This window comes from Vombatus ursinus, unplaced genomic scaffold (genome assembly GCF_900497805.2).
Source record: "Vombatus ursinus unplaced genomic scaffold, bare-nosed wombat genome assembly UNPS02014841.1, whole genome shotgun sequence".
NCBI classification, from domain to species: domain Eukaryota; kingdom Metazoa; phylum Chordata; class Mammalia; order Diprotodontia; family Vombatidae; genus Vombatus; species Vombatus ursinus.
The window spans coordinates 3,933,280-3,960,449 of NW_020954619.1; the positions used below are offsets into that span (position 1 = coordinate 3,933,280).

The window sequence follows — 27,170 nt, forward strand, 5'->3', positions numbered from 1 at the left end:
CTATCTATCTATCTATCTATCTATCTATCTATCTATCTATCTATCTACCTACCTACCAACATATAATTTTTTTTCTTCCAACTACTCTAATACTGACAAAGGTCTCATGAGTTACAAATATTATCTTTCCATGCAGGAATGTAAACAGTTCAACCTTAATAAGTCCCTTATGATTTCTCTTTCCTGTTTATCTTTTCATGCTTCTCTTGAGTCCTGTATCTGAAAGTAAAATTTTCTATTTAGCTCTGGTCTTTTCATCAAGAATGCTTGAAAGTCTTCTATTTCACTGAATGTCCTTTTTCCCCCCTGAAGGATTATACTCAGTTTTGCTGGGTAGGTGATTCTTGTTTGTAATCCTATCTCCTTTGACCTCTGGAATATTACATTCCAAGCCCTCTGGTCCCTTAATGTAGAAGTTGCCAAATCTTGTGTTATCCTGATTGTGTTTCCACAATACTTGAATTGTTTCTTTCTGGCTGCTTGCAATGTTTTCTCTTTGACCAGGGAACTCTGGAATTTGGCTATAATATTCCTAGGAGTTTTCCTTTGGGGATCTCCTTCAGGAGGTGATCAGTAGATTCTTTCAATTTCTATTTTACCGTCTGGTTCTAGAATATCAGGGCAGTTTTCCTTCATAATTTCTTGAAAGATGATGTCTAGGCTCTTTTTTAGATCATGGCTTTCAGGTCATCCAATAAATTTAAATTATCTCTCCTGGTTCTATTTTCCAGGTCAGTTGTTTTTCTAATGAGATATTTCACATTGTCTTCTATTTTTTCATTCTTTTGGTTTTGTTTTACAATGTCTGGATTTTTCATAAAGTCACTAGCTTCCAATTGCTCCATTCTAATTTTTAAGTAAATATTTTCTTCAGTGAGCTTTTGGACCTCCTTTTCCATTTGGCTAATTCTGCTTTTAAGGCATTCTTCTCATTGGCTTTTTGGACCTCTTTTTCCATTTGGGTTAGTCCATTTTTTAAGGTGTTATTTTCTTCAGTATTTTTTGGGGTCTCCTTTAGCAAGCTGTTGACTTGTTTTTCATGATTTTCTTGCATCACTCTCATTTCTCTTCCCAGTTTTCCTCTACTTCTCTTACTTGCTTCTCAAAAGCCTTTTTGAGCTCTTCCATGTGCCCTAGGACTGATTCACATTTTTTCTTGGAGGCTTTGGTTGTAGGAGCTTTGACTTTGTTTTCTTCTGGTTGTATGTTTTGATCTTGTCACCAAAGAAAGATTCTATTGTCTGACTTCTTTTGTGCAGTTTGCTCATGTTCTCAGTCAATTACGTGAGTTTTAAACTCTTTGTTAAGGCAGGAGTCTGCTTCCAGGGTAGAGAATGAACTGTCCTAAGCTTCAGGGGTTTTGTGCAGCTGTTTTCAGAGATACTTCTAGGCACCTGTAAATTTACAGTTCTTCCAAGGTGATCAATGGCTTTCCTGCCCTGTGCTCTGGTCTATGAGTAACCACAAGCACTCTTTTCTGCCTTGGAACTGTGAGGAGGATTCCCTCCCCACCACCACTACAAGCTCTACCACGCCAGTGCTCCTCCTCACGCTAGGACCACCACCCAGAACTGTGACCCAGACCCAAGCAGAGGTGAAGCAAGAGATTCCTGCTTCAGTACCAACAAAGAGATCCCTGCGATACCCCTCTGATCAGCCACTTGATTACCCCTCAGTCTGTGGGCCAACCTCCAGAAACAGCCACCATCCGGGGCTGTGCTAGAAGTGAGGCTGGGATGGAGCTTCTGTCTCACTGAGCTTCTCTCTCACCATGGTCACAGACTTTTCCTACTGATCTAAGTTGTCTTTGGCGTTTGTGGGTTGAGATGTCTAGATACCGCCACAGCTCCCCATGGTTCAGTCCCCTGAGGCTGCTCCAGGTTCTCTGAATCCTGGTCTTTGCCTACATGCCCATACTGAACTGTGCTTCTCTCCCAGCCTGGTTCAATTTACCTTTCCAATCAACCATCCAGGTTGTCTTGGGCTGGAAATTTGTTTCATTCTCTCTTTTTGTGGGCTGTGCTGCTCTAGAATTTGTTTAGATCCATTTTTTACAGGTATTTGGAGGGGTTGGGGGAGAGCTCAAGCAAGTCACTGCTTTTACTCTGCCATCTTGGCTCTGCCCTCCAAAAGAATTAACATTTTGGAACAACAACTTAATAACTTAATATTGTAAGCTTAATAACTATTTGATGTTCACAAGTTGATGAATCTCCTTTTTATTTTTTGTAGGTTGAAACATAAGATTTCTTTGACCTTAGTATGACCTGTTTCATTATGCTTTGCAAAAAATAAAAAAAAGAATATATTAGACATAGCAACAAAGGCTTTGCTTGGTGATTCATGCACTGGAATTTTAATGTTATACTTTTCCTACAAATATGCTTTTAATAAAGCAGTAAACTGTATTTAGCTAAAGATGAAAATAATTGATCCATTTCAAGCCATTAAAGCAGTTTTATTTTTTTTACCTTACTCCCATCCAATTTTTTCATTTTCATAAAAGTACAGAGCTAATAGCAGATGAATTTCAATTAGTTTCAATTATAGTCATAAAATGTTACTGTGTATTAGGCTGTTGTATTTTATCAGAAAAACCCCAAGCTGAACTCCATAGTATATGTTGTGTATTGTTTTTGGAAATATTTAAAATAGCAACTTGGACTATCTTCAACCTGTAGTGCAGCCATTCAGATAGTTTAATCCCTCCCCCTTCCTTCTGACTCCCCGCTCTATGTTGTCTTTTCCCATTAGAATGTAAGCTCCTTGATATTGGGGACTATCTTGTTTGCTTATATTTCTATGCTGAGTGCTTAACAAAGTAAACAATAAATGCTTTCTTCATTCATCTATCATCTATATATCTCTACTATCTACCTCTCAATCATCTGTATCTCTCTACTATCCATCATCTTTTTATCTATCATCTCTCTTTCCACCTACAATCTATCTCTTGATCATCTATTTATATCACCTATCATTTATCTGATATCACTCTATTTATTATAATCTATCATCTATCAATCTCTATCTATTAGCTCTATTCTCTTTCTATCATCTACTATTTATCTACTAATGTACTTAGCTGACCTCAACTTTACACCTTTGGAAAATATTTCATTCCTATCTGTTGATTCCACCACAAAGCAACAATTGATTTTTTGAGGTTTTTAAGCTATAGAGCAGATAATGGGGCAAAGATTGTGAGTGTCTTTACTCATTCATAGAACAGACCTAGATTGGGATTGGTTCTGATATATCATTGGTATAGGGAATTCCTGGCATACAGCATCTATATATATATTTTTAACTGGTAGAACATTGAGAGGCTGTGAGTAGACTGACAGTTTCAATCTTACCCTTGAAGATACTTAAAGGATAACAGAGTGCTTGGACAGAAGTAGATAAATTCAGCCAGGAGATAAAGGTCTGGAAATTGCTGATTTAAAAAAAAATCAATGTATTTAGAAAAGAATAGAATGATATTGAGGAAGAAAAAAATGAACTATAATGAAAAATGTCCACTCAAAAGAACGCATTTCTCAGGTGTTATTAAACTGACTTGAGGAGAAAGCTGGGATTGAGAGGTAGTGCAATAGTAATATAGTAGCTCTCAAGGCTCTAACTTTATTTCTAACCTTTTGTTCATAGAAGGATTCAGTAGTTACGTTGTTTTTTTTGTTTTTTAGACACTGGTAGTACTAGATATAGCTTTGACCAGTCTTTTTAATGCCTTAATCAGCTTTGGACACTTAATTCTTATTAATGACTTGGAAGTAGAGCCAGAAGTACACAGAGACAATGAAATTATTTAAAAAACCTGCAGCTAAAGGGACTGCCCAAATAGAACAAAGGTGCCCGACAAATACGATCTTTGAATTTCTACTGCCACTACTTTAAGCTAGGCCGCGATTTCCCCCATACTTATTGGTCTCCCTGTTTACACTCTCTCTAATCAATCCACCTGCATGCTACCATGAGGTTAAACTTCCTCAAATTCTCCTTTGCTCATTGTTCCTCTGTTCAAACACCTTCAATAGCTCTAGACTGTGAAATAAAGCTCACACTCCTTACAGGGCAATCACACATGTCAACTCTTTAATACCAGTTCAGCCACACCCTCAACTACTCCCTTTCAGGAATTTGATGTCCCAGTCAACCTGGTCTGCTCATTGTGCCTCGTTATGCTATCTTCATTATTCCCTCCAAGTTTTGCTCCCATTATTTCCCCTGCCTGGAATGTCCTTTCCCTTCACCTCTGTCTGTGCTAAGTCTCAGCCAGCTTAAGCTAATTTCTTCTGCTTTCTCTGTGAAGCCTTATCAAAAACCCAAATCCACAGCAGACTCCTCCTCCCATGACTTTCTCTAGCACTTATGGTCTGTAACGTTCATTTGGCACTTATCATAAACTACCTCATTATCTCTTTAAGAATTTTATTTTCACACATATTATACACATACATGTATATGTATATCTATCTATCTAATATGTGTATATATCTATATCTATCTATATATATAATATCTATATATATTATATATATGTGGAGAGAGAGAGAGAGAGAGAGAGAGAGAGAGAGAGAGAGTCCTCAAAGAGAAGGTCAGTTACCTAAGGGAACAGTCATACACCTGTTGGTGATTCAGAACTGTGCACAGCACAGTGCCTTGAACATAGTAAGCATTTCATAAATGATTATTAAGGAGAAGAAGGAGGAAGATCTTATGAAAGGATGGGTGCTACAAAGGAAAGAAGCATTTTAAAATAATACTATTTGTTTCATTCCTGGAATTTTCTTTGTTTTCAATTTCATTGTTAATTTGAATTTCAGATAGAATTCTGTATAGATGACAAAACCAATACATCAAGCAAGCTTTGAAAGATATAGTCCCTGTGCAATGTACCCAATCATATTATCTCAATAGCATATTATACTTAGAGATCCCTAAAAGCTATACAACTATCCTATCTTCTTTTCAATAGTGATGTAGAAGGAGCATTTGTAATCTAAGACTCAAAGGGATAGACAGAAGCTTGACAGTGTAATATTTTGACACACCAGAGCAAACCCCACAAACAATCAAAGTGAGCTAGATGGTCTAGCATGAATATAAGAACTAGAGAGCGCTCTTTCTCATGCTTATCTTCTGCCTTACACATTCCCTGACATTTCAAGGCAGTAGCAGAGAGTGTAGGGCCTCAGAGGACCAAGTAAGAACTCAGAATGGAGATCTTGTCTCCAGTTAATTTCTGGGTCCCCTTTTGCTTCTCTTCTCTTCTTGAAGAGAAACACCCTATGTAGTTGGGATCCATAATCAGGGACTTAAGAGTTTCCTGGAACTCAGAGATGAATGGGAAGTGAGTGTGGACTTGTCCGTGAAAGGGAGAAAAGAGAGGATGGTAACTTGAGGAAATGGTAGAGACAAGGTAAGGCTTGGGATATCTGGGTATATTTGTAGATATTAGAGAGGGAGCAAGTTGATAAGGAGAGAATGGAGATGAAAGAAGAGGAAGCAATGATGGGGGTGGGAATCAAAGGATCATAGACTTGGAGCTGAGAGGGACTTTAGAGGCCACCTAGTCTAACCTCGTTATTTTACAGATGAGGAAACTGAGTCTCAGAGAAGATAAGTGACTCACTCAGAGTAACACAGGCAATAAATGACATAGTATTTTTTTTTTACTAGAACCAGAGTTCATGGTATAGTAGACAGAGTGCTGGACTTGGAATCAGAGAGACCAGGGTTTTAATGGCTACCTTTAACATTCACACTGGCCAGTCTCCTTAAATGCTATGACATAGACCTTAATTCCATCTTAGGCAAACATAGGAATATTAGGTCACACAGTAGATCTTCCATTACCCCAAAGAAGGGTTTCACTTCCCTAATTAAAAGCTCCACCAGTTCCCTATCTGACAAGCATATAGAACCATACATGAATTAGCAAAAAACCCCACAAACTACATTTATTAAGTTCTTACTCTGTACCACAGACTTTGTAAAGCACTGGGGATACAAATAATAAAAAGCAAGACAGACCTGGCTTTCAATAAATTCAAACTCAAATTGGGAGAGACAACACATATAAGAAAGATCAACTCCAACGCAGGTGGAAGGGTCCAGAAGTCTTAATAGTGCACAGTGTTGTGGAAGGGAAGATCCAGGGGGCCTTAGGGACAACATTAGGTCATAAAACAGTGCTGGGAATCTACTGGGCATAAAGTCAGGGCAGATGGGAAGGCCTAGTGGTCCTCTATTTCACTGGAAGGAATAGAGTCAGTGACTTGCCCAGCCTATTCAAACCATGTGAATAGCCAAGCCTAGCTGAGTTCTGAGTAAACTCAACAGACAGACAGTCAAAAGAAGAAAGGAAAGTGGCCCCAGGTGTGGTGAGTCTTTCTGCCACCTGGCTGTCCTTATCATGTATTCGAATATAAATATATATGTATATATATTCACAAATATATATATATAGTACAACACACATATAATATATATGTATACACATACATACATATACATATAAATATACATATATATGTATGTGTGTATGTATGTATGTATGTATGTATTTGCAGAGACACAGACAGAACACCTGGCTACCTGGCTATTTCTATCATGTATTCATCTATATGTATATATATATACACACACAAAATACACATACATACACATGTATGTGTATATATATATAATTGCATGTATTTTATGAGAGAGAGAAAGAACTAAGCAACCTTACTAGGCATCAGTTTCCTCATTTTCTCATTGGTAAAATGATAGGGTTGGTCTCAGTGCCTTCAAGGTTCCTTCTAACTATAAATTCCAAGACACAAATTGGATATATTTAATATATTAGGTCACTGATTTTCACTCACTGTGATTCATAACAATTAGGCAAGCATATAGAACATTCTTGAGCTTGACCTTGGTAAAATTAATAATTATTTGCCTCTATACTCTTTCTTTACAGCATGCATCCAATTATTTATATACTTGTAGGTCACAGACAAGGATTAAGGGTGACTAAAGTGTTCTGGAAAATTCAAAAATGAAAACTCAAATAAAAATATGGTACATTAATTTTAATTTCTGGTTGATTCCTTTTAAATTTCTCACCAAAGATAGGTGGTTGTACTTCTTTTAATGTTATGCTTCTCCCCTCCACCCCCACTTTCTAGATACCTTTTGAATCCTTAGACCATGCAGGCAAAAAGTATAACTAACTGAATTCTCATTGGCATTTTTATTTAGTCAAATTTAAATGAAATCTAAGGTAATAGAGAACAATTGGTAGAAAACACCTTTGAATGATGGATACATTTATACATTATTTTATGTGTCCATTTTAGCACAAAAAGTAGTATGCAACTTGAATATGTACACCTGTGTGAAGGACTCTATAGATAAAACTAAAGAAGAGGACAATGGATTTTGAATAGGAAAAAAAAAACTCTCCTAATTTAGACCTCCTGTTTTTTCCAGCTCTTTTCAGCTTTAGAAAAGGAGACATATTTTTCATATAATTGCTAAACATGTTTGCTTATTAAATTATTCTTTAATTAGTTAATGATTTTAGCCAAGCTTTGCTCTTAGGATATTCATTTTGTGGCATATAATAATTATAGATAATTAAACTATCTCAAGCCTTTTTCCCCCAGCAAACATTCCGGGTGTCCAAAAATGACAACAAGTTGTAAATTAATCTGGAGAACAAAGCATGACAGATGAAAGATTTGGTTGGAATTAATTAGGCAGTAATTATATGCTGAACTAGATGAAGAATGAGACTCATTATAGAAATAAAACACTGCTCTGAAATGTTTATAGTTACAAAAATCCTTACCTTCCAAAGGAATAAAGTTCTCATTCATCCATTTCAGTGCCCTTAAGCAGTCCTCCTCATCGTTGAGAGTGAAAAGATTAGAAGGGACTTTGCCAGTGTATCTTTGCCTGCTGTCCTTCTCAATCTCTCTGTTAGTCAATAGTTTAGTGATGTCAGCTTCCGTGGGACATGGGACCTGAGGCAAATATATCAAGAGAAACAATATGCTGGGTGATGACATAGTCATTCCAATGTAGAGGTGACTCAAAGAATGGCTGGGATAGGTATGTTCCCCTGGAATGCCATTAATAACCCTTTACTGAAGAGGGGAGTAGTGATAAAGTAAAAAGAGGAGGTAGGCCACAGCTCAGGAAAATTCAATTCAACCAACATTTAGCACCTACTATCTACAAAACTCTACGAAACTTTGCAACATGCAGTATTTTGGCTTGGAGGGGCAGAGGGAATAAATATTTAAATAACACCTATGATGTGCCAAGCTCTGTGCTAACTGCTTTACAAATGTCTCATTTGATCCTCACAATGACCCTGCAAGAAGGGAGGTGCCGTTATTATCCCCATTTTACAGCTGAGGAAACTGAGATTAAGTGACTTGCTTAGGGTCATACAGCTACTAAATTCATGAGGGCAGATTTGAACTCAGGTCTTCCTAACACTAGGTCCAGCACCCTAGCTACTGTACCATATACCTGCCCTTCTGACTTGGCAACCAGAGCAGCTCCTTTCCCTAAGCAGCTACCCCCTACCTACCTGGTAAAATTTGGAGGGAATGAGAAAGGCTTCCTGTCTCTCCCATTGACCTCTTTGGCATCTGAAATTCTCATCCTGGCTAGCATTCCTATGTCATTTCCTAAAGGCTCCCATTAAAATGCAATTATGTTACCTGGGAAGCCTAATATACCTAACAGATTAACAGCCATTAACAACCAGCACCAATTAGTTTTTTAACAGAGCAGAACCCAGAGGGGATGGGACACAGTGCAGGCAAGTTTGAATAAGGTAACAGGCATAACTGCCTGGAAGATACAAAGGGATGGTGTGGAGCAAAGCACTGAAGAGGCACAATTTTGTCTATGGTTGTCCTCATCTGCAGCTGCCAGGTATAAATTCCCAGTCCTCTGCAGATGTGCTTACTGCCAGGGCAGCTGAATGTGGCAGTCTTATAATACAATATGAAAGTCTTTTTTCTTAAATATTTGTTCTACTGTTATCCCCATGGGCAGCTTTGATTTGGATGAAAATAGAGGTCTTGGAAGCAGAATAAGTCAACTTACGGAATTTAAGATGGTAACCTCCTATCTGGCATGTCAAAGTATATTAGGTATTAGTCCTCATTTGAGTCCCCTCATTTGAGTTTTCAAGACAAGTGGGGCAGTCCTGGCCAGAGGGACCACATACTTTTACATATGTCACAACCCTCAGGATATTGGACTAGGGAGTATGAAAAGACTGTCTAAAAATAACATATCTTAAGCAAGTAAGAAAAGTAGAGGAAAAACTGGGAAGAGAAATGAGAGTGTTGCAAGAAAATCATGAAAAACAAATCAACAGCTTGCTAAAGGAGATCCCAAAAATACTGAAGAAAATAAAACCTTAAAAAATAGCCTAACTCAAAAGGCAAAAGAGGTCCAAAAAGCCAACGAGGGGAAGAATGCTTTAAAAAGCAGAAGTGACCAAATGGAAAAGGAAGTCCAAAAGATCACTGAGGAAAATACTTCCTTTTTTTTTTTTTTTCAGTTCCCGGCTTCCAAGATGACCAAGAAGAGGAGGAACAACGGGCACACCAAGAAGGGCATGCAGCCCATCCGCTGTACCAACTGCACCCGCTGCGTGCCCAAGGACAAGGCCATCAAGAAGTTCGTCATCCGCAACATCATGGAAGCTGCGGCTGTCAGGGACTTCTCTGAGCCCAGCATCTTTGACTCCTATGTGCTGCCCAAACTGTATGTGAAACTGCATTACTGTGTGAGCTGCGCAATTCACAGCAAGGTAGTGAGGAATCAGTCCCATGAGGCATGAAAGGATGGAACACCCCCTGCTTCAGACCTGCGGGTGCTGCCCCCAGACCCCCTCCAAAGCCTATGTAAAGAGCTATCTGCCCATCAAAATTCCTGAACTGATCAGAGGAAAATAAAATGGTTGGTCAACCTTAAAAAAAAAACTTCCTTAAAAATTACAATGGAGCAAATGGAAACTAGTGACTTTATGAGAAATCAAGACATTGTAAAGCAAAACCAAAAGAATGAAAAAATAGAAGACAATGTGAAATATCTCATTGGAAAAACAACTGACCTGGAAAATAGATCCAGGAGAGATAATTTAAAATTATTGGACTATCTGAAAGCCATGATCAAAAAAAGAGCCTAGATAACATCTTTCAAGAAATTATCAAGAAAAACTGCTCTGATATTCTAGAACCAGAGGGTAAAATAGAAATGAAAAGAATCCACTGATCACCTCCTGAAAGAGATCCCCAAAGGAAAACTCCTAGAAATATAGTCAAATTCCAGTGTTCCCAGGTCAAGGAGAAAGTATTGCAAGCAGTCAGAAAGAAACAATTCAAGTATTGTGGAAACATAATCAGGATAGCACAAGATTTAGCAGCTTCTACATTAAGGGACCAGAGGGCTTGGAATATGATATTCCAGAGGTCAAAGGAGATAGGATTACAGCCAAGGATCATCTACCCAGTAAAACTGAGTATAATCCTTTGGGGGAAAAATGGACATTTAGTGAAATAGAGGACTTTCAGGCATTCTTGATGAAAAGACCAGAGCTAAATAGAAAATTTTACTTTCAAATACAGGACTCAAGAGAAGCATGAAAAGGTAAACAGGAAAGAGAAATCATAAAGGACTTATTAAGGTTGAACTGTTTACATTCCTATGTGGAAAGATGATATTTGTAACTCATGAGACCTTTGTCAGTATTAGGGTAGTTGGAGGAAAAAAATTTTATGTATAGATAGATTGATAGATAGAGGGCACAGGGTGAGTTAAAGATGAAGGGGTGATATCTGGAGAATAAAATTAAGGGGTAAAAGGATTATACTGGGAGAAGGAGAAAAGTAGAGGTAAAATGGGGTAAATTATCTCACATAAAACAGACAAGCAAAGGCTTTTACAGTGGAGGGGGAGTGGGGGAAGGTGAGAGGGAATGATCTTATTCTCCTTGGATTTGGCCTAAGGAGGGAATAACATACGCACTCAGTTGGGTATGGAAAACCATTTTACCCTACAGGAAAATAGGGGAGAAGGGGATAAGAGAGTAGGTGGATGATAGAGGGGAGAGCAGATTGGGGGAGGGGGTAATTAGAAGCAAACACTTCTGAGGAGGGACAGGGTCAAAAGAGAGAATACAATAAATAGCCCCGGGGCAGGATAGAATGAAGGGAAATACAGTTAGTTTTCCATAGCATTACTACTGTGGAAGTGTTTTGCATGACTGCACAAGTATAACCTGTATCAAGTTGCTTGCCTTCTCAATGAGGGTGGGTGGGGAGGGAGGAAGGGAGAAAATCTGGAACCCAAAGCTTTAAAAACAAATGTTAAAAATTGTTTTCACATGCAACTGGGAAATAAGATATATAGGCAATGGGGTATAGAAATCTATCCTGTAGGGAGAGCAGATTAGAGAAAAGGCTATTCAGAACACACACTGTCTTGGAGTTGGGGGAAGGATGAGATGGGGAGAAAATTTGGAACTCAAAATCTTGTGGAAGTGACTGTTGAAAACTAAAAATAAATAAATTAATGAATCTTAAAAAAATAAAAGCTTTTTTTTGGAATTAGGTAAAGAAATAATTTTAGTATCTGGGTTTGTTGACTACTTCTTTGCAAAAGGAAACTATAACATGAACTTGAACTAGCTTTCTAGCTTTAGCATCCTCCTACTAGTTTTCAATTAAATGGAAAATTTGGGGGAGGCTGTAGGGATATTTATTCCTTGTAATACAGGATTAGCTTGACTTTCTTCTTTGATCTCAAGAACATAGTGATGCTTTCTCCTGGCTCCCATAGCACACAGGCCTCCTGTGCATGCCTTGTGGGATTTATGCACAGCTGAACTGTGAATCCACAGCAACTGTGGATTGTTGGCCACAGTTGAGGAAGCAACAACAGACAGCACCAACTCACTCTTATATAGAAAATGCAAGGGGCAGCTAGGTGTCACAGTGGATAGAACACTGGCCCTAAAGTCAGGAGTACCTGAGTTCAAGTCCTGCCTCAGACCAAATACTTGACACTCACTAGCTATGTGACCCTGGGCAAGTCACTTAACCCCAAATGCCTAAAAAAAACACAGACAAAAGTCTTTAAGATGTAGAGTGGCAAGCAAGTGAACCCAGGAGAATAATGAGAAACATGTTTGCCAACTAAACTTCAACCGTGCTTCATCTAAGTATAGAGGAAAAGGTACTCATTCTTCTTACCTATGGGACAATTAAAATATGCTCTTATTATTATAAATCACCTAAGGAAGGGAGGGAAATGTTGATCAATATGCTGTTCACAATTTGTGAACGCTTTTGTACAACTACAATTCAGTGAATTAGAACAACAGTCTTAAATTTTTCTTTAAATTAATCAGGAAAAAGGATTTTTTGAAATGTGAAGTTAAATGATTATTTAAAATGAGTTTGAATCCAAGATACACCTTATTCTTTTGGGGATTTTTTTGTATTGCTAAAATGTCAACAAATTCTATTTATGGAAAATACCTATTTTCTGAATATAACCACAAAACATATGTTTTAAAAAGGTATAATTAGAGATAAGATTCTCTTTCTTACAAAATGGACCTATATTTCTCATGATAGTCTTAATACTCTTTACAAAAGTAGATAACCAGTTGCTTTTATTAACTTGAAAAATATGCACAATAGTGAACTTAAGACATTGGAGTTTTGAAATCTTAATGGAACTATCATTAAGAACAGAAGAGAGGTTGGTAGCATGGAAGAAAATGGAATTTTAGTCACATCATAACACTTTACTAAGTCATGCTTTAAAGAACCAGAAAAAAGTCCTTCACAGAAAATTATTATAATGAAGAACAAGTTGACAGCCTTTCAATTTATAAAACTCTGAGAGTTCATTCCCCTTCCAAACAGTGAGTGTAGTGCAAATATAAAAAGTCAGGGGGAAAAGAACAAAGTCTAAATTGAAAATGAGTTTACTCTAGTTGTAAAAGTATAATAACCTTGCCCACAATCTATACAATTCCTATGTGGTGTAGCACTCATAGAGTTCTTTTTGGCCATTGCTATAATATGAAGAAGTAGGGAAAACTTCACTGAATGCCAAGTTTTTCATGCCTGTAGAATGGCATTTCCCACATTATTAAGGCAGACAGACAAATTTGGCAGTAATAGTTGAAAGACTGAGGCCAAAGTAAACTGTTCTGAAAGAGGTTGGAGAACTCAAGCAATATGCAAAAGTACCTGTGTGGAGAACCAGCTATGGAGGCATACAAATGGAAATAATAATAATAGTAATGTTAAGAGTGTAGGTGTTTTGTAATTATGAAATGCAAGCCATATTATCTGCCCCAATTAGAGTGTTTTCTGGCACCAAGAGGATGTTTCTAGCCAAAATTGTTAATTAGCTAATCAAAATGACACCATCTTTGTTTGGGACTTCTATTCAACTTGATTTACTTTAACAAGCATTTATTAAGTGTCAACTGTGTGTGAGGTGTTATGATAGGAATTGGAGATACAAGGCAACAATGAAACAGCCTCTGTCTTCAAGGAGCTTCCATTCTGTGGGGGCTTGGGGAGAAGGAGGTACAACATGTACACAGATAAATACAAAGCATAAGGCAAAATTATATAGAGTAGTTTAAATGGGGAGAGGGCATAAAAATTGGGGGATCCAGAAAAAAAAACCTTGTATAGAAGATAGTCTTGAATTTCAAGAATGCACCATCACACCCTGCCTGACTATACCTTGTCTTCACCTTTAGAATCTCTTAAAATTAAAAAGGCAGGGTGTGATGGTACATACTTGAAATTCCTGCTACCAAGAAGGCTGAGGCTGGCAGATTGCTTAAGCTCGTGAGTTCTGAGATATAGCGAGCTAAAGTTAAGAGTGTGTTCACCCTAAGTCCTTTACAACATGGTGTATTACTGGGAGTAAGGGCCACTAGGTTGCCCAGGTTGGAATTGGAGCAGGTCAAAGCTCCTAATGCCTATTAGTAAGGGGGTGGAGACTGTGAATGTACTTCCAAACTGGTCGAGATAAAGAAGCCTAGTGTGAAGAAAAAGCCAGATGACTTCATGAAAACCTGGAAAGACTTGTATGGTCTGATGCTGAGTGAAGTGAGCAGAACCAAGAGAACGTTGTACACAGTAACAGCCACGTTGTGTGATGACTAATATTGATAAACTTAACCCTTCCCAGCAATACAAGGATCTAAGACATCTCCAGAGGCCTTGTGATGGAAAATGCTATCCACATCCAAAGAAAGAACGATGGAAGTTGAATTGCTATTTTTTTTTCTCTCTGTTGAGTTTTGTTTCCTCTTTCTGATGGTTCCTCCTATTGGTTTTAATTTTTACTTACAATAAATATGTTTAATATGAATGTAAATGTATAGCCTATATCAGATTGTGCGTCATCTTGGGGAGGGTGGTGGGGAGGAAGGGGGAGAAAAATTTTAAACTCAAAAGCATATGGAAGTGATTACTGATAAATCAAAATAAATTAATTAAAAAAAGCCAGAGTGTGCTCCAGTTGTGGGGGACCACCAGTGGAAGGGAATAGGGGTAGGAGATAGAATGTTATGCACAGGGAACAGCAGGTCAGTTTTACTAGAATAGAAGATAATAAGAAATAAGACTGGAAAGGTAACTGGGAATCATAATGTGATAGGTTTAAATGCCATGCTGAAGACTTTGTATTTTAGCCTACAAAAAATACAGTTCTCATTATTATGACAGAATCTTTAGAAATACTTCCTCTCCCTTTGGGGTTATCTGCGTCAGAGTTTGGGGACTCAAATTCTCTCAGGCCTCTGACAATTTTCAGCCTCTAGCTGACACAGGTTTTAGACCACCCAACCAGACATATTAAGTTAGTATATATCATAACCTGTATTTTACACCTCACTTAAAGACAATGGAGACGGGTAGGACTTGGTGAAATAATAAAGTGGGATTAGAAATTCTTGCTTTGTGTGGCTAAAATCTCTACTGTTTTATGTTTTTCTGCCTTGGTTGTGATGATAGTACTCTTACCGGAAAAAACTTCTGGTGATATCTGGCTGATAATGGGAGTCTTAGATCTAGAGTTCTCTTTGACAGTATCAAGACACAAAGGTAATGATAATCATATTTAACTAATTTACATAATACTAAAAGGTTTGCAAGACACAACGTACTTTATCTCATTTGATCTCATCAGATTTTAAGCCTTCTGTTGTGAGGACAAGAAGAACTGGAGTGACTTCTGGGAGCTCAGATGGCAGAGTAAGCAGTAAATCACTGCAGCTCTCCCATATTCACCTCCAAACACCCATAAAATAGCTCCCCAGAACAAATCCTGGAACAGTGGAGCTAGTAGAAAGACGACATCGAGCAATCTTTTAGCCCAGAAGACTCAGATGATTGGCAAGAAAAGTCCATATCACTCAGGTTACAAAGAGAGCACAATCCAGCACAGGAGGAATCCCAGGAAACCAGCAGCAAGCCCAGCTTTAGCAAACCAGTGGGAAATCCTGAGCCCCAGTGCAGTAGAGCAGGCAAATGCTAACACCAGGACCCCCCAAGTGCCTTACCACAGCAAGGGGAACTGGCAGACTCTGAGAGTCACCATGTGCTTCAGTGTAGCCCTAGATGGGCATGCATCTCCCAGTGGCCAGACCATCATGTGTTTCACTGTAGCCCTGGCGGAAATGCAGAAAAACCTTGCTTGACCTCAGCACATGCCAGATAACAACACTAGGACCCAAGCTCAGCACTAGGTAAGCTGCCAGACCCCTACAGCCTCCAGCTGCCAGCATCTGAGGCCCCAGTTCACAAAGCCAGTGACCAGGCCCCTGGTCCTCAGCACAAGAAGCTGCCCCCTATGTGCCAGCAAGAGAACTCAACTTTCCAAGCCATGAAATAGGCAAAAATGATGAGCAATAAGCAAAAACAAACATTGACCATAGAAAGTTACTGTGGTGACAGGGAAGATCAAAACACAAATTCAGAAGAGGATAACATTGTCAATATATCCACATCAGAAACATCAAAGGGGACTATGAATTGGTCTCAAGCCCAAAAACCCTTCTGAAGGAGCTCAAGAAGGATTTCAAAAAGGAAATAAGAGACACAGAAGAAAAATTGGGAAAAGAAACGAGAGATATACAAGAGAGAGTCAACAGCTTGGGAAAGAAAGGACAAAAATTGACTGAAGAAAACAATTCCTTAAAAAAATACCATTGGTCAAATAGAAAAAAATACACTGAAGAAAATAACTCCTTAAAAAGTAGAATTGGCCAAATGGAAAAGGAGGTATAAAAGCTAACTAAAGAAAATAATTCCTTAAAAATTAGAATTGGGCAAGTGGAAGCTAATGACTCTATGAGACACCAGGAATCAAACAAAATCAAAAGAATGAAAAAAATAGAAGAAAATGTAAAATATCTCATTGGAAAAACCACTGACCCGGAAAATAGGTCCAGGAGACACAATTTAAGAATTATTGGACTACCTGAAAGCCATGATCAAAAAAAAAGAGCCTGGACAGCATCTTTCAAGAAATTATCAAGGAAAACTGGCTTGATATCCTAGAATCGGAGGGTAAAATAGTCATTGAAAGAATCCACCAGTCACTTCCTGAAAGAGAACCCAAAATGAAAACTCCAAGGAATATTGTAGCCAAATTCCAGAATTATCAGGTCAAGGAGAAAATACTACAAGCAGCCAGAAAGACACAATTTAAATATCATGGGACCACAATCAGAATTCCACAGGACTTAGCAGTGTCTACATTAAAGGATTGGAGGGCTTAGAATATGATATTCCAGAAAGCAAAGAAGTTTGGATTACAACCAAGAATCAATTGCCCAGAAAAACTGAACATAATCTTTCAGGGGAAAAGATGGACATTTAATGAAATAGGAGACTTTTAACCATTCCTGATGAAAAAATCAGAGCTGAACAGAAAATTCAATCTTAAAAGACTCAAGAGAAGCATAAAAAGGTAAATAGGAAAGAGAAAAAAAAACATATTATTCAATAAGGGCAAACTGTTTACATCCCTAATGGGAAATTAATTTTTGTAACTCTTGAGAACTGTATCCTTACTAGGGCAGTTAGAAGGGGTATTCATAGACTGAGGGTGTGAGTATAAGTTGACCTTAATGTGATGATAAAAAACTAATTAAGGGGTGAAAAAAAGGATTGTACTGGGAGAAAAGGGCAGAATAGGATAAATTACATCACATGAAGAAGCACAAAGACCTATTAACATAGAGGGAAAGAAGGGACAGCGGCAAGCACTGTTTGAACCTTACTCTCATACAATTATCTCAATAAAAACTTTTGACAAAATACAATATACATTCCTATTAAAAACACTAGAAAGCATAGGAATAAATGGAGTTTTAGCTAAAATGATAAGTGGCATTGATCTAAAACCACCAGCAAGCATGAGGATAAGCTAGAAGCATTCCCAATAAGATCAGGGTGAAATAAGGATGTACATTATTACTACTGTTATTCAATATTGTACTAGAAATGTTGGCTTTGGCAATAAGAGAAGAAAAAGAAATGGAAGGAATTAGAATAGGCAATGAGTAAACAAAGCTATCATTCTGCAGATGATATGATGGTATACTTAGAGAATCAACTAAAAAACTACTTGAAATAATAAAAAATTTTTAGTCAAGTTGCAGGATATAAAATAAAGCCACATAAATCATTGGGATGTCTATATAATACTAACAAAGCCCAGCAGCAAAGAGAAATTCCACATGAAATTTTTAGATCATATAAAATATTTGGAAGTCTGCCTGCCAAAACAAACCCAGGAACTATATGAACACAATTACAAAACACTTTTCACACAAATAAAGTCAGATCTAAATAACTGGAAAAACATCAGTTGCTCATGGGTAGCCTGAGGTAATATAATAAAAATGACAATTCTACCTAAGCTAATAGCTAATTTACTTATTCAGTGCCATACCAATCAAACTACCAAAAATTATTTTATGGAGCTAGAAGAAATAATAACAAAATTCATCTGGAAGAATAAAAGGTCCAGAATATCAAGGAAATTAATGAAAAGAACTGCAAGGGAAAGTGGCCTAGCCATACCAGACCTTAAATTGCATTATAAAACAGCAATCATCAAAACTACTTGATACTGGCTAAGAAATAGAGTGGTGGATCAGTGAAATAGGTTAGGCACACAAGACACAGTAGTCAATGACTATTGTAATCTACTGTTTGATAAACCCAAAGACTCTAACTTCTGGGATAAGAACTCACTATTTGACAAAATTTGCTGGGAAAACTGGAAAACAGTATAGCAGAAACTAGGCATAGACCAACGTTTTATACCATATATCAAGATAAGGTCAAAATGGGTACATGATTTAGACATAAATGGTGATACCATAAGCAAACTAGGAGCTCAAGGAATAGTTTACCTGTCAGATCTATGGAAAAGGGAAGAATTTATGACCAAATGTGATCAAGATTAGAAGGAAAGTAGAAAGCTGGGAAACAATTTTTATAGCCAATGTCTCTGATAAGGCCTCATTTCTAAAATATATAGAGAACTGAGTCAAATTTATAAGAATACAAGTAATTGCCCAATTGATAAATGGTCAAAGGATATGAATAGGCAGTTTTCAGATGAAGAAAGTAAAGCTATCTATGTTCATATGAAAAATCCCGTAAATCATTATTGATTAGAGAAATGCAAATTCAAATAACTCTGAGGTACCACCTCACACCTATCAGATTGGTTAATATGACAAAAAAAGGAAAATTATAAATGTTGGAGAAGATGTGGGAAAATTGGAAAACTAATTCATTGTTTGGTGGAGTTGTGAACTGATCCAATCATTCTGACCAGCAATTTGGAACTATGCCCAAAGGGTTATAAAAATGTGCATACCCTTTGATCCAACAATACTACTACTAAGTCTGAACCCCAAAGAGATCATAAAAAGGGAAAAGGACTCATATGTACAAAAATATTTATAGGAGCTCTTTTTGTGGTGGCAAAGAATTGCAAATTGAGGGGATGCCCATCAATTGGGGAATGGCTGAACGAGTTGTGGTATATGAATGTAATGGAATACTGTTGTGCTATAAGAAATTATGAGCAGGCAAATTTCAGAAATACCTGGAATGACTTACATGAACTGATGCTGAATGCAGTGAGCAACTAGGAGAACACTGTACACAGTAACAGCAACATTGTGCAGTGACCAACTATGATAGACTTAGCTCTTCTCAGCAATGCAATGATCTAAGACAATTCAAAAAAACTCATGCTGCAAAATGCTATCCACATCCAGAAAAAGAACTATGGAGTCTGAATGCAGATTGAAACATACTATTTTTCTCTCTTTTTTTTGTTTCTTTTTCTTTCTCATGGTTTTTCCCTTTTGTTCTGATTCTTCTTTTACAACATGACTAATGTGGAAATGTGTTTAATATGATTGTACATGTATAGCCTATATCAGATTGCTTGCTGTCTTGGGGAGGGTGGTAGGGAGGGAGAGAGAAAAAAATTTGGAACTCAAAATCTTATAAAAAGTAAATATTGAAAACTAAAAAAATTAAATAGAAATTAATAAAGAAGAACTAGAGATTAGAGATTATCTAGTCCAACCTTTCCATTTTATGGATGAGAAAACTGAGTCTCAGAGAAGTCAAATGACTTGCCCACAGTCCTACAAAATAGTGAGTGACACAACTGGGTCTAGAGGCCAAGTTTCCTGACTCCTAATCTAGGCTCTTTCCAGATTACATCATCCTATTCTTTAATAATCTGTCTTTTTGTGATTCTGACTGATGGCAACCCTAGGAAGTATTTAAGAATCCCACAATCTCAGTATTGAAAAGGACCTCAGGAGCCATTTGGTCCAACTTGAACAAAAATTACCTCTTCAATCCCTTAACTGGTAGTATTCTAGAGCATTTCTTCAATCAATATGATTATTTTCAATTTCAACATGACTATTGATAGCTTGTATTTCTTCCTCTGAAAACTGCCTACCCTTGGACCATTTATCAATTGGGGAATGGATCTTATTCTAATAAACTTGACTCAGTTCCCTATATATCTTAAAAATGAGGCTCTTATCAGAGTAGTTAGCTGCAAAGATTCCTCCCCACCCTCCTTGCTTCTTTTCTAATTTTAGCTGCACTGGTTTTGTTTGTACAAAAAAAAAAACTTGTGTAATCAAAATTGTTGATTTTACCTCTTGTGAACATTAATCTACTGTGCTCATTTGCTTCTGTGTATTGTGCATCCAATCTTTTCCACTGATCAATCTATTTCTTATCCAGTACCAACTTGTTTTGACAATTACAACTTTGTAGCATAGTTTGAGATTTGGAACTACTAGACCCCCTGCCTTCACACTTTTTTTTTCATTAATTCCCTTGATATTATTGACCTTGTATTCCTCCAGAAATTTTATAATGTTTTTCTGTCCTTATAAAGTGGTTATTTTATTGGTATGGCTCTGAATACTATCTAAAGAAGTTTAGGTAGTATGGTCATTTTATTATATTGATTAGGTCTACCCATGAGCAACTGATATTTCTCTAATTATCTAGATTTGTCTTTATATGTGCAAAGACTGTGTTATAATTGTTTTGATATAGTTCCCGTGCGTGTAAAATAACAAGTAGACTCACATGTATTTTATACTCTTTGCTATTATGTTAAATAGGATTTTTCTTCCTGCTAGATTTTGTTGGCAATATACTGAAATGCTGATAATTTGTGTGAGTTTTGTTTTATATCTTGCAATTTTTGGTAAAGTTGTTCATTGTTTCAATGACTATTTTTAGTTAACTCACTATGGTTCTCTAGGTAAACCAACATATCGGCAAAACCTAATAATTTTTTTTCCTTTTTGCCTATACTTATTCCTTCAATTTCTTTTCCTTATTGCTGTAGCTAACATTTCTGGCACTGTATTGAATAGTTATGGTTAAAATGGACATCCTCTCTTTATCCCTGAGCTTAACGGAATGACCTTATATTCATTACTGATAATGCTTGCTCTTGGTTTTAGATTGATACTACTTATCATTTTTTAAAAAAGTGACATTTATTCCTATGCTTTCTAGTATTAAAAAAAACCCAACCAGGAATGGGTGTTGTGTCTTATCAAAAGCTTTTGGCACCTATTGATATAATAATATGATTTTCTTATTAGTATAGTCAATTATGCTTATAGTTTTCCTAATATTCAATCAGTCCTGCATTCTGATATAAATCCAGCCTGGTCATAATGTATTTATGATATATTGCTATAATCTCTTCACTAATATTTTATTTATAATTTTTTATCAATATTAAGACATTGGTTTGTAGTTTTTCTCTGTTTTGACTCTCTTTGGTTTTGGTATCAAAATCATAAGAATTGGGTAGAACTCTGTTTCTTTTTTTTTTCCAGTTTATGTAGCATTGGAAAGAACTGTTCTTTAAAGATTTGGTAAAATTCACTTTTAAATTAATTTAATCCTGTTTTTTTCCTTTGAAAATTCATTTTTGTTTGTCCTACTTTTTCTGAGATAAAGTAATTTTAGTACTCTATTTCCTGTTTTGTTAATCTAAGCAATTCGTATTTTTGTAAATGACCATCTATTTCTTTTAGATTGTTGGTGTTATTGGCCTAGAGTTGAGTAAAATATCTCTTAATAATTTCTTTTATTTCTTCTTCATGCATTGTGAATTTACCTTTTTATTTTTGGTAAATGTAATTTAGTTTTTTCTTTATTTTTTTAAAAATGAAGTTAGCTAATACCTTTTCTATTTTATTGATTTTTTTTAAAGAACCAGTTCCTAGTTTTATTAATTCAATGGATTTTTTGCTTTCAATTTTCTTAATCTCTCCCTTGATTTTTAAGATTTTTATTTTGGTGATTAGTTGAAGGTTTTTAATTGGTTATTTTTCTAGGTTTTTTTTAGTTACATGCCCAATTAGATCTGCCTCTTTCTTTTGTTATTGAAAGTGTTGCAGATATAATTTTTCCCTAAATACTGCTTTGGTTGAATCTCAAAAGTTTTGGTGTGTTATTTTCACAGCTATCTTTCACAGCACATCTTTAATGAAATTGATTATTTTTATGATTTTTCTTTGACCTATGCATTCTTTAGGATTAAGTTATTTAGTTTCCAAATGAATTTTAATTTATGCTTCAAAAACCCTTTATTGAATATTATTTTTATTACAGAATGGTCAGGGAAATGTACATTTAATACTTCTGCTTTTCTGCATTTTTTGGTGAGATTTTTATGTCCTAATAGTCAAATTTTTGTGAAGGTTTCAGGTGAGTAATTTACATCATCCACTATTATTATTTTCCTGTCCATTTCTCTATGTAATTCATTTAACTTTTCTTTTAACCATTTAGAAGCTATGCCATTTAGTATATATGTCTTTAGCATGGCTATTAATTCATTGTTTATGGTACCTTTTAGCAAAATACAGTTTCTCTGTTTATCTCATTTATTTAGGTCTATTTTTATTGTTGCTTTGCCTAAGATCACAAATGCTACTAGCTATGCCTTTTTTTTACTTCAGCTGAAACACAAAAGATTATTTTAACCTTGTGTGTATCTTTCTATTTCCAGTGTGTTTCTTGAAATTAAGATATTGTTAGATCCTAGTTTCTAATTCAATACGTATCCTCTTCCATTTAATGACTGAATTTATCCCATTCACATTCACAGTTATGATTATTGTGTATCTCCTTCCATCTTATTCTCTTATACTTCTCTTTGCTTCCCATCCCTTCCTTAAGGGTTTTGCTGTGCTTCTGACCATTCCCGCTCTTATTATGTCTTCCCTCTTCTTCTCTATTCCTTTAACCCCTTTCCCTTGTTTCCCTGTTGAGTGAAATGTATTTCTGCACCAAACTATGTGTATGTGAATTTTTTTCCTTCTGCTGTAATATCATCTTCTAAGTGGCAACCAGTGAATTCTTTTAAATTAACCTTGCCCTCTGGTTCTAAGAGATCTGAGCAGTTTTATTTTAAAATATCTTGAAATATTATGTCTAGGGCTTTTTTTTTTTTGGTTATGGCTTTCAAAATGATCCTTAAATTATATTCCCTTGATCTGCTCTCCAGATCAATTGTTTTTGCTATGAGGTATTTCATATCGTTTTTAGTTTTTTATTTAGTTTTAATATTTATTGCTGTCCAACACAGTCAGATTCTATTTGTTCAATTTTAATTTTTAGGGAATTATTTTCTTGGGTAAGGTTTTGTACCTTTTGTTCCAAGCTGTTAATTCTCTTTTCCTGTTTTTCTTCCATACCTCTCATTTCTTTTTACTATTTTCCCTGTATTGTTATCATTTGGTTTTAAAAATAATTTTTAGCTCTTTTGTTTAGATTTTGTTTAAACTCTTCCAGGAATTCTGGACAGACTCATGTCCATGCTGCATTTTCCCTTGAGGCTTCGTTTGTAGATATTTTTGAGATATTCTCTTCTTGTGGGTTTGTGTCTTGAGCTTTCTCATCACCATAATGACTCTTTATGGTGGGATTCTTTTTTTATCTGTTCATTCTTCTAGCCTACTCTTTGACTTTGGACTTTATGTTAGTGCTAGGTTGTGAATATTTCTTGAGGGGGATGCCTGGCCTGAGTTTCTGTCCTCTACTGTTCTCACAGCTCTAGCTTGGAGTCTGAAAGCTCTCAGCCCTCCCAGAGTGTTGTGATATGGGTAAAGTCTGCTCATTCCCTCCCTGGTCTGAGCTCTGCACATTCCTGACCCAGTTTTGGGTCAGTTGGATTGTCCCTAACTGCCAATTTCAATAGCCCACTGAAGTATCGCAGTGACTCAACTGAAGGCTTTACTTTGGTTTGGAACTCCTGCCCACATTATTCTACTGCAGATTTCCCACTCTGGGCTGCAGCATAAAATTGAGTCCCTGCTCTACTCCCGGTTCAGAATCACACAACTACTATTTGCTTCTGAACTTGTTGCTTGCTCAGTACACAGCTATGGCCTGTACTCTTCCCCACTACTTCTATGTGTAGACTGCCCCCTCAGTTTTATCGGAACTGGGTAGTAGGTGAAAGAGCTATCAGATGGTACCCATTCCTCTGCTTTGTGCTAGTTCATGAATCCTCTGGAATTTCTTCTTGCCCTATTGCTTCATTCCCTGATGCCTAGTCTCATATCTGTTTTAGCCCCTGGGGTGGACTTTTGACCAGATTTTGTCCCTAGTGTCCACACACCCCTTTCTCTGTCTCTCTAAGCCACCCTGGGTTGGAAAAATGACTCACTGTAACTTTTCTTGGATTTTCTGGTCAGAATTCATTTTAGTGTATTTTCTAGATCTTTGTGGGAAAAGCTTGGTAAGGGAGCTAGGCTATACTTCCTCTTGCTACTCAACCATCTTGACACCCCTTTCCCCCTTCTACTTTTGCATAGCTCTGTAAGGAAGTATATCTTTATATCAAACTGAAATGTGCCTCTGTAACTGTGACCCATTTCTTTTAGATTTGCCCTTTAGGGTCCAGAGGAACATGTTTAATCCCTCTCCTACGTGGTAACCCTTAAAATACTTGAAGATCGGGGCAGCTAGGTGGTGCAGTGGATAAAGCACCAGCCCTGGAGTCAGGAGAACCTGAGTTCAAATCCGATCTCAGACCAGAGACTTGACACTTACTAGCTGCGTGACCCTGGGCAAGTAACCCCAATTGCCTCACAAAAATAAATAAAATAAAATAAAATATTTGAAGATATTTACAATGCCAGTCCCTAAGTCTTCTCCAGACTCATCATCCACATTTCCTTTCACCATTCTCCATATTATATGTTCTAAGACCCTCCACTATCCTGGTCAACTTCTTCCTTATGTTTTCTAGATTATTAGGGTCCTCATGAAAGTTTCACATCCAGAATGGAGTACATGAATTCAGATACAGCCTGACCAGGACAAACTATTGAGTTTATAGTCTACTGTTGCCTACCCTACCTTGTACTTGTAAAGTTGATTTTTTTAACTAAAGTGCAAAACTGAAATTTATCCTGATTAAATTTCATCTTGTTCTAGTTGGCAAAAATGTTCTGGCCTACCAAAATATTTGTTCATTCTTGACTGTCATTAAATTTGTTAATTCTCCAAATCCTAGTTTTGTATAATTGTAAATTTGATACACATGCCCCCTACAAGTTTATCCAAATCATTGGTAAAAATATTAAATAGCACAAGGCCAAGAACAGATACATGGGACATTCCACTATATATACCACTTTCCATGCCGAACTATTAATAATTTCTGTTTGGGTCCAACCATTTACCACTCTGAATCTTGGCATCTTGTTCACAAAGTTAGCCTCATGGTCTTTGCCAAACCCATGGCTAAAATCTAGGTAAACTTATGTATGTATATATTTTTATATCATATACATCATATATCAACCATTAGTAGTATATTTTAGAATTTTTCCAGGAATCAAAATTCAGCTTACCAGTCTGTAAGTAGTTTGGGGAAATATCATTATGTTCATTTATAAATTAAAAGCCGAAGACTTAGAGAAGCCAAGGGCCTTGACAAGCTCACATGCTAAGTTAACTGTAACGTTGAGACCAGAGACCGAGTCTTTTGACTATTCTATGCTACCTCTCAATTCCTCAGGGTGATTCTGTCAGTAGTTACCACACCCGTCATCATGTTCATCACCTACCTGCAAGAAGTTCTTCTACCTTTATCAATCTACCCTTATCTATCAGGCCACATCAATAAAAAAATACAGGTCCTTGTATCTGTCTAAGAAACCCTCCCTGTAAACATCCTCAGTCGTCAAAATCTCCATAGTCGTTAGTTCTTCCTTCTACCTGAGGAAACAGAATTATACCGTCTCTTCCACATCCATTAGAGAAAATTCTTCTTCACACTCCTCTCAACAAAAGAAAACATGGCTTTTCTTTGTTAACTTTCTTTGGTTCATGAATCCAAGAAATAAGATTTGGTTACTACAGGCCTGCACAACCTGCGGCCCTTGCTTGTGGCAAGCCAAAGAATTTTGGGAGGCCCACAAAAGATGTAGAGGAAAACATCTTTTGTGTGTAGAGGAAATCCTTTGGCATGCTGCAATTGGCCCACAGGCAGCAGGTTTGCAGACTTGGGTTACTGCAATTTTTCTGGTGCCATTTTCTACCATAATCATATCCTACTGAATCCAAAAAGAGTTTAAGTTGATTGAAAGCTTTCCACTTTTCTTTCTTATATCTCTTTACTCTTCTAATCTCTACCCCTCTAAAAATATCTGTATGGGGGCAGTTTTCAGATGAAAAAATTAAAGCTACCCATAGTCATATGAAAAAATGCTCTAAATCACTATTGATTAGAGAAATGCAAATCAAAACAACTCTGAGGTACCATATCACACCTATCAGATTGGCCAATATGACAAAACAGGAAAATGATAAATGTTGGAGAAGATGTGGGAATACTGGAACACTAATGCATTGTTGGTGGAGTTGTGAACTGATCTAACCATTTTGGAAAGCAGTTTGGAACTCTGCCCAAAATATATATAAAAATGTGCATACCTTTTGATCCAGCAATAGCACTTCTAGGGCTGTATCCCAAAGAGATCATAAAAAAGGGAAAAGGACTCACATGTACAAAAATATTTATAGCAGCTCTTTTTGTGGTGGCAAAGAATTGGAAATTGAGGGATGCCCATCAATTGGGGAATGACTGAACAAGTTGTAGTATATGAATGTAATGGAATACCATTGTGCTATAAGAAGTGACGAGCAGATGGACTTCAGAAAAAACCTGAACTGATATGAACTGATGCTGAGTGAAGTGAGCAGAACCAAGAGAACGTTGTACACAATAACAGCCATGTTGTGTGATGACTAATATTGATAAACTTAGCCCTTCTCAGCAATGCAAGGATCTAAGACATCTCCAAAAGTCTCATGAGGGAAAATACTATCCACATCCAGAGAAAGAACTATGGAGTTTGAATGCAGATCAAAGTATACTATTTGCTCTTTTTTTCTTCTGTTTTGTTTTATTTCTTCTTTCTTAGGGTTCCATCTATTGGTTCTAATTCTTCCTTACAACATGACTAATGTGAAAATACGTTTAATATGAATGTATATGTA

The 27,170-nt window shown here is 36.7% G+C and overlaps 2 protein-coding genes across 2 annotated transcripts in view; one reads left to right on the plus strand and one right to left on the minus strand.

Moving 5' to 3' along the window:
• Nucleotides 1-27,170, minus strand: part of CFAP61 (cilia and flagella associated protein 61) — a 338,893-nt gene that overhangs the window by 101,832 nt on the left and 209,891 nt on the right. The window contains exon 21 of the mRNA XM_027840405.1: nt 7,844-8,018. Within this exon, the coding sequence (XP_027696206.1) occupies nt 7,844-8,018 (175 nt within the window). The remainder of the gene's footprint in view (nt 1-7,843; nt 8,019-27,170) is intronic.
• On the plus strand, nt 9,596-9,986 carry LOC114026686 (40S ribosomal protein S26-like). The gene is given in 2 exon segments (XM_027840404.1): nt 9,596-9,878; nt 9,881-9,986. Coding segments are annotated over 2 exon segments (333 nt in total). The 3' UTR covers nt 9,931-9,986.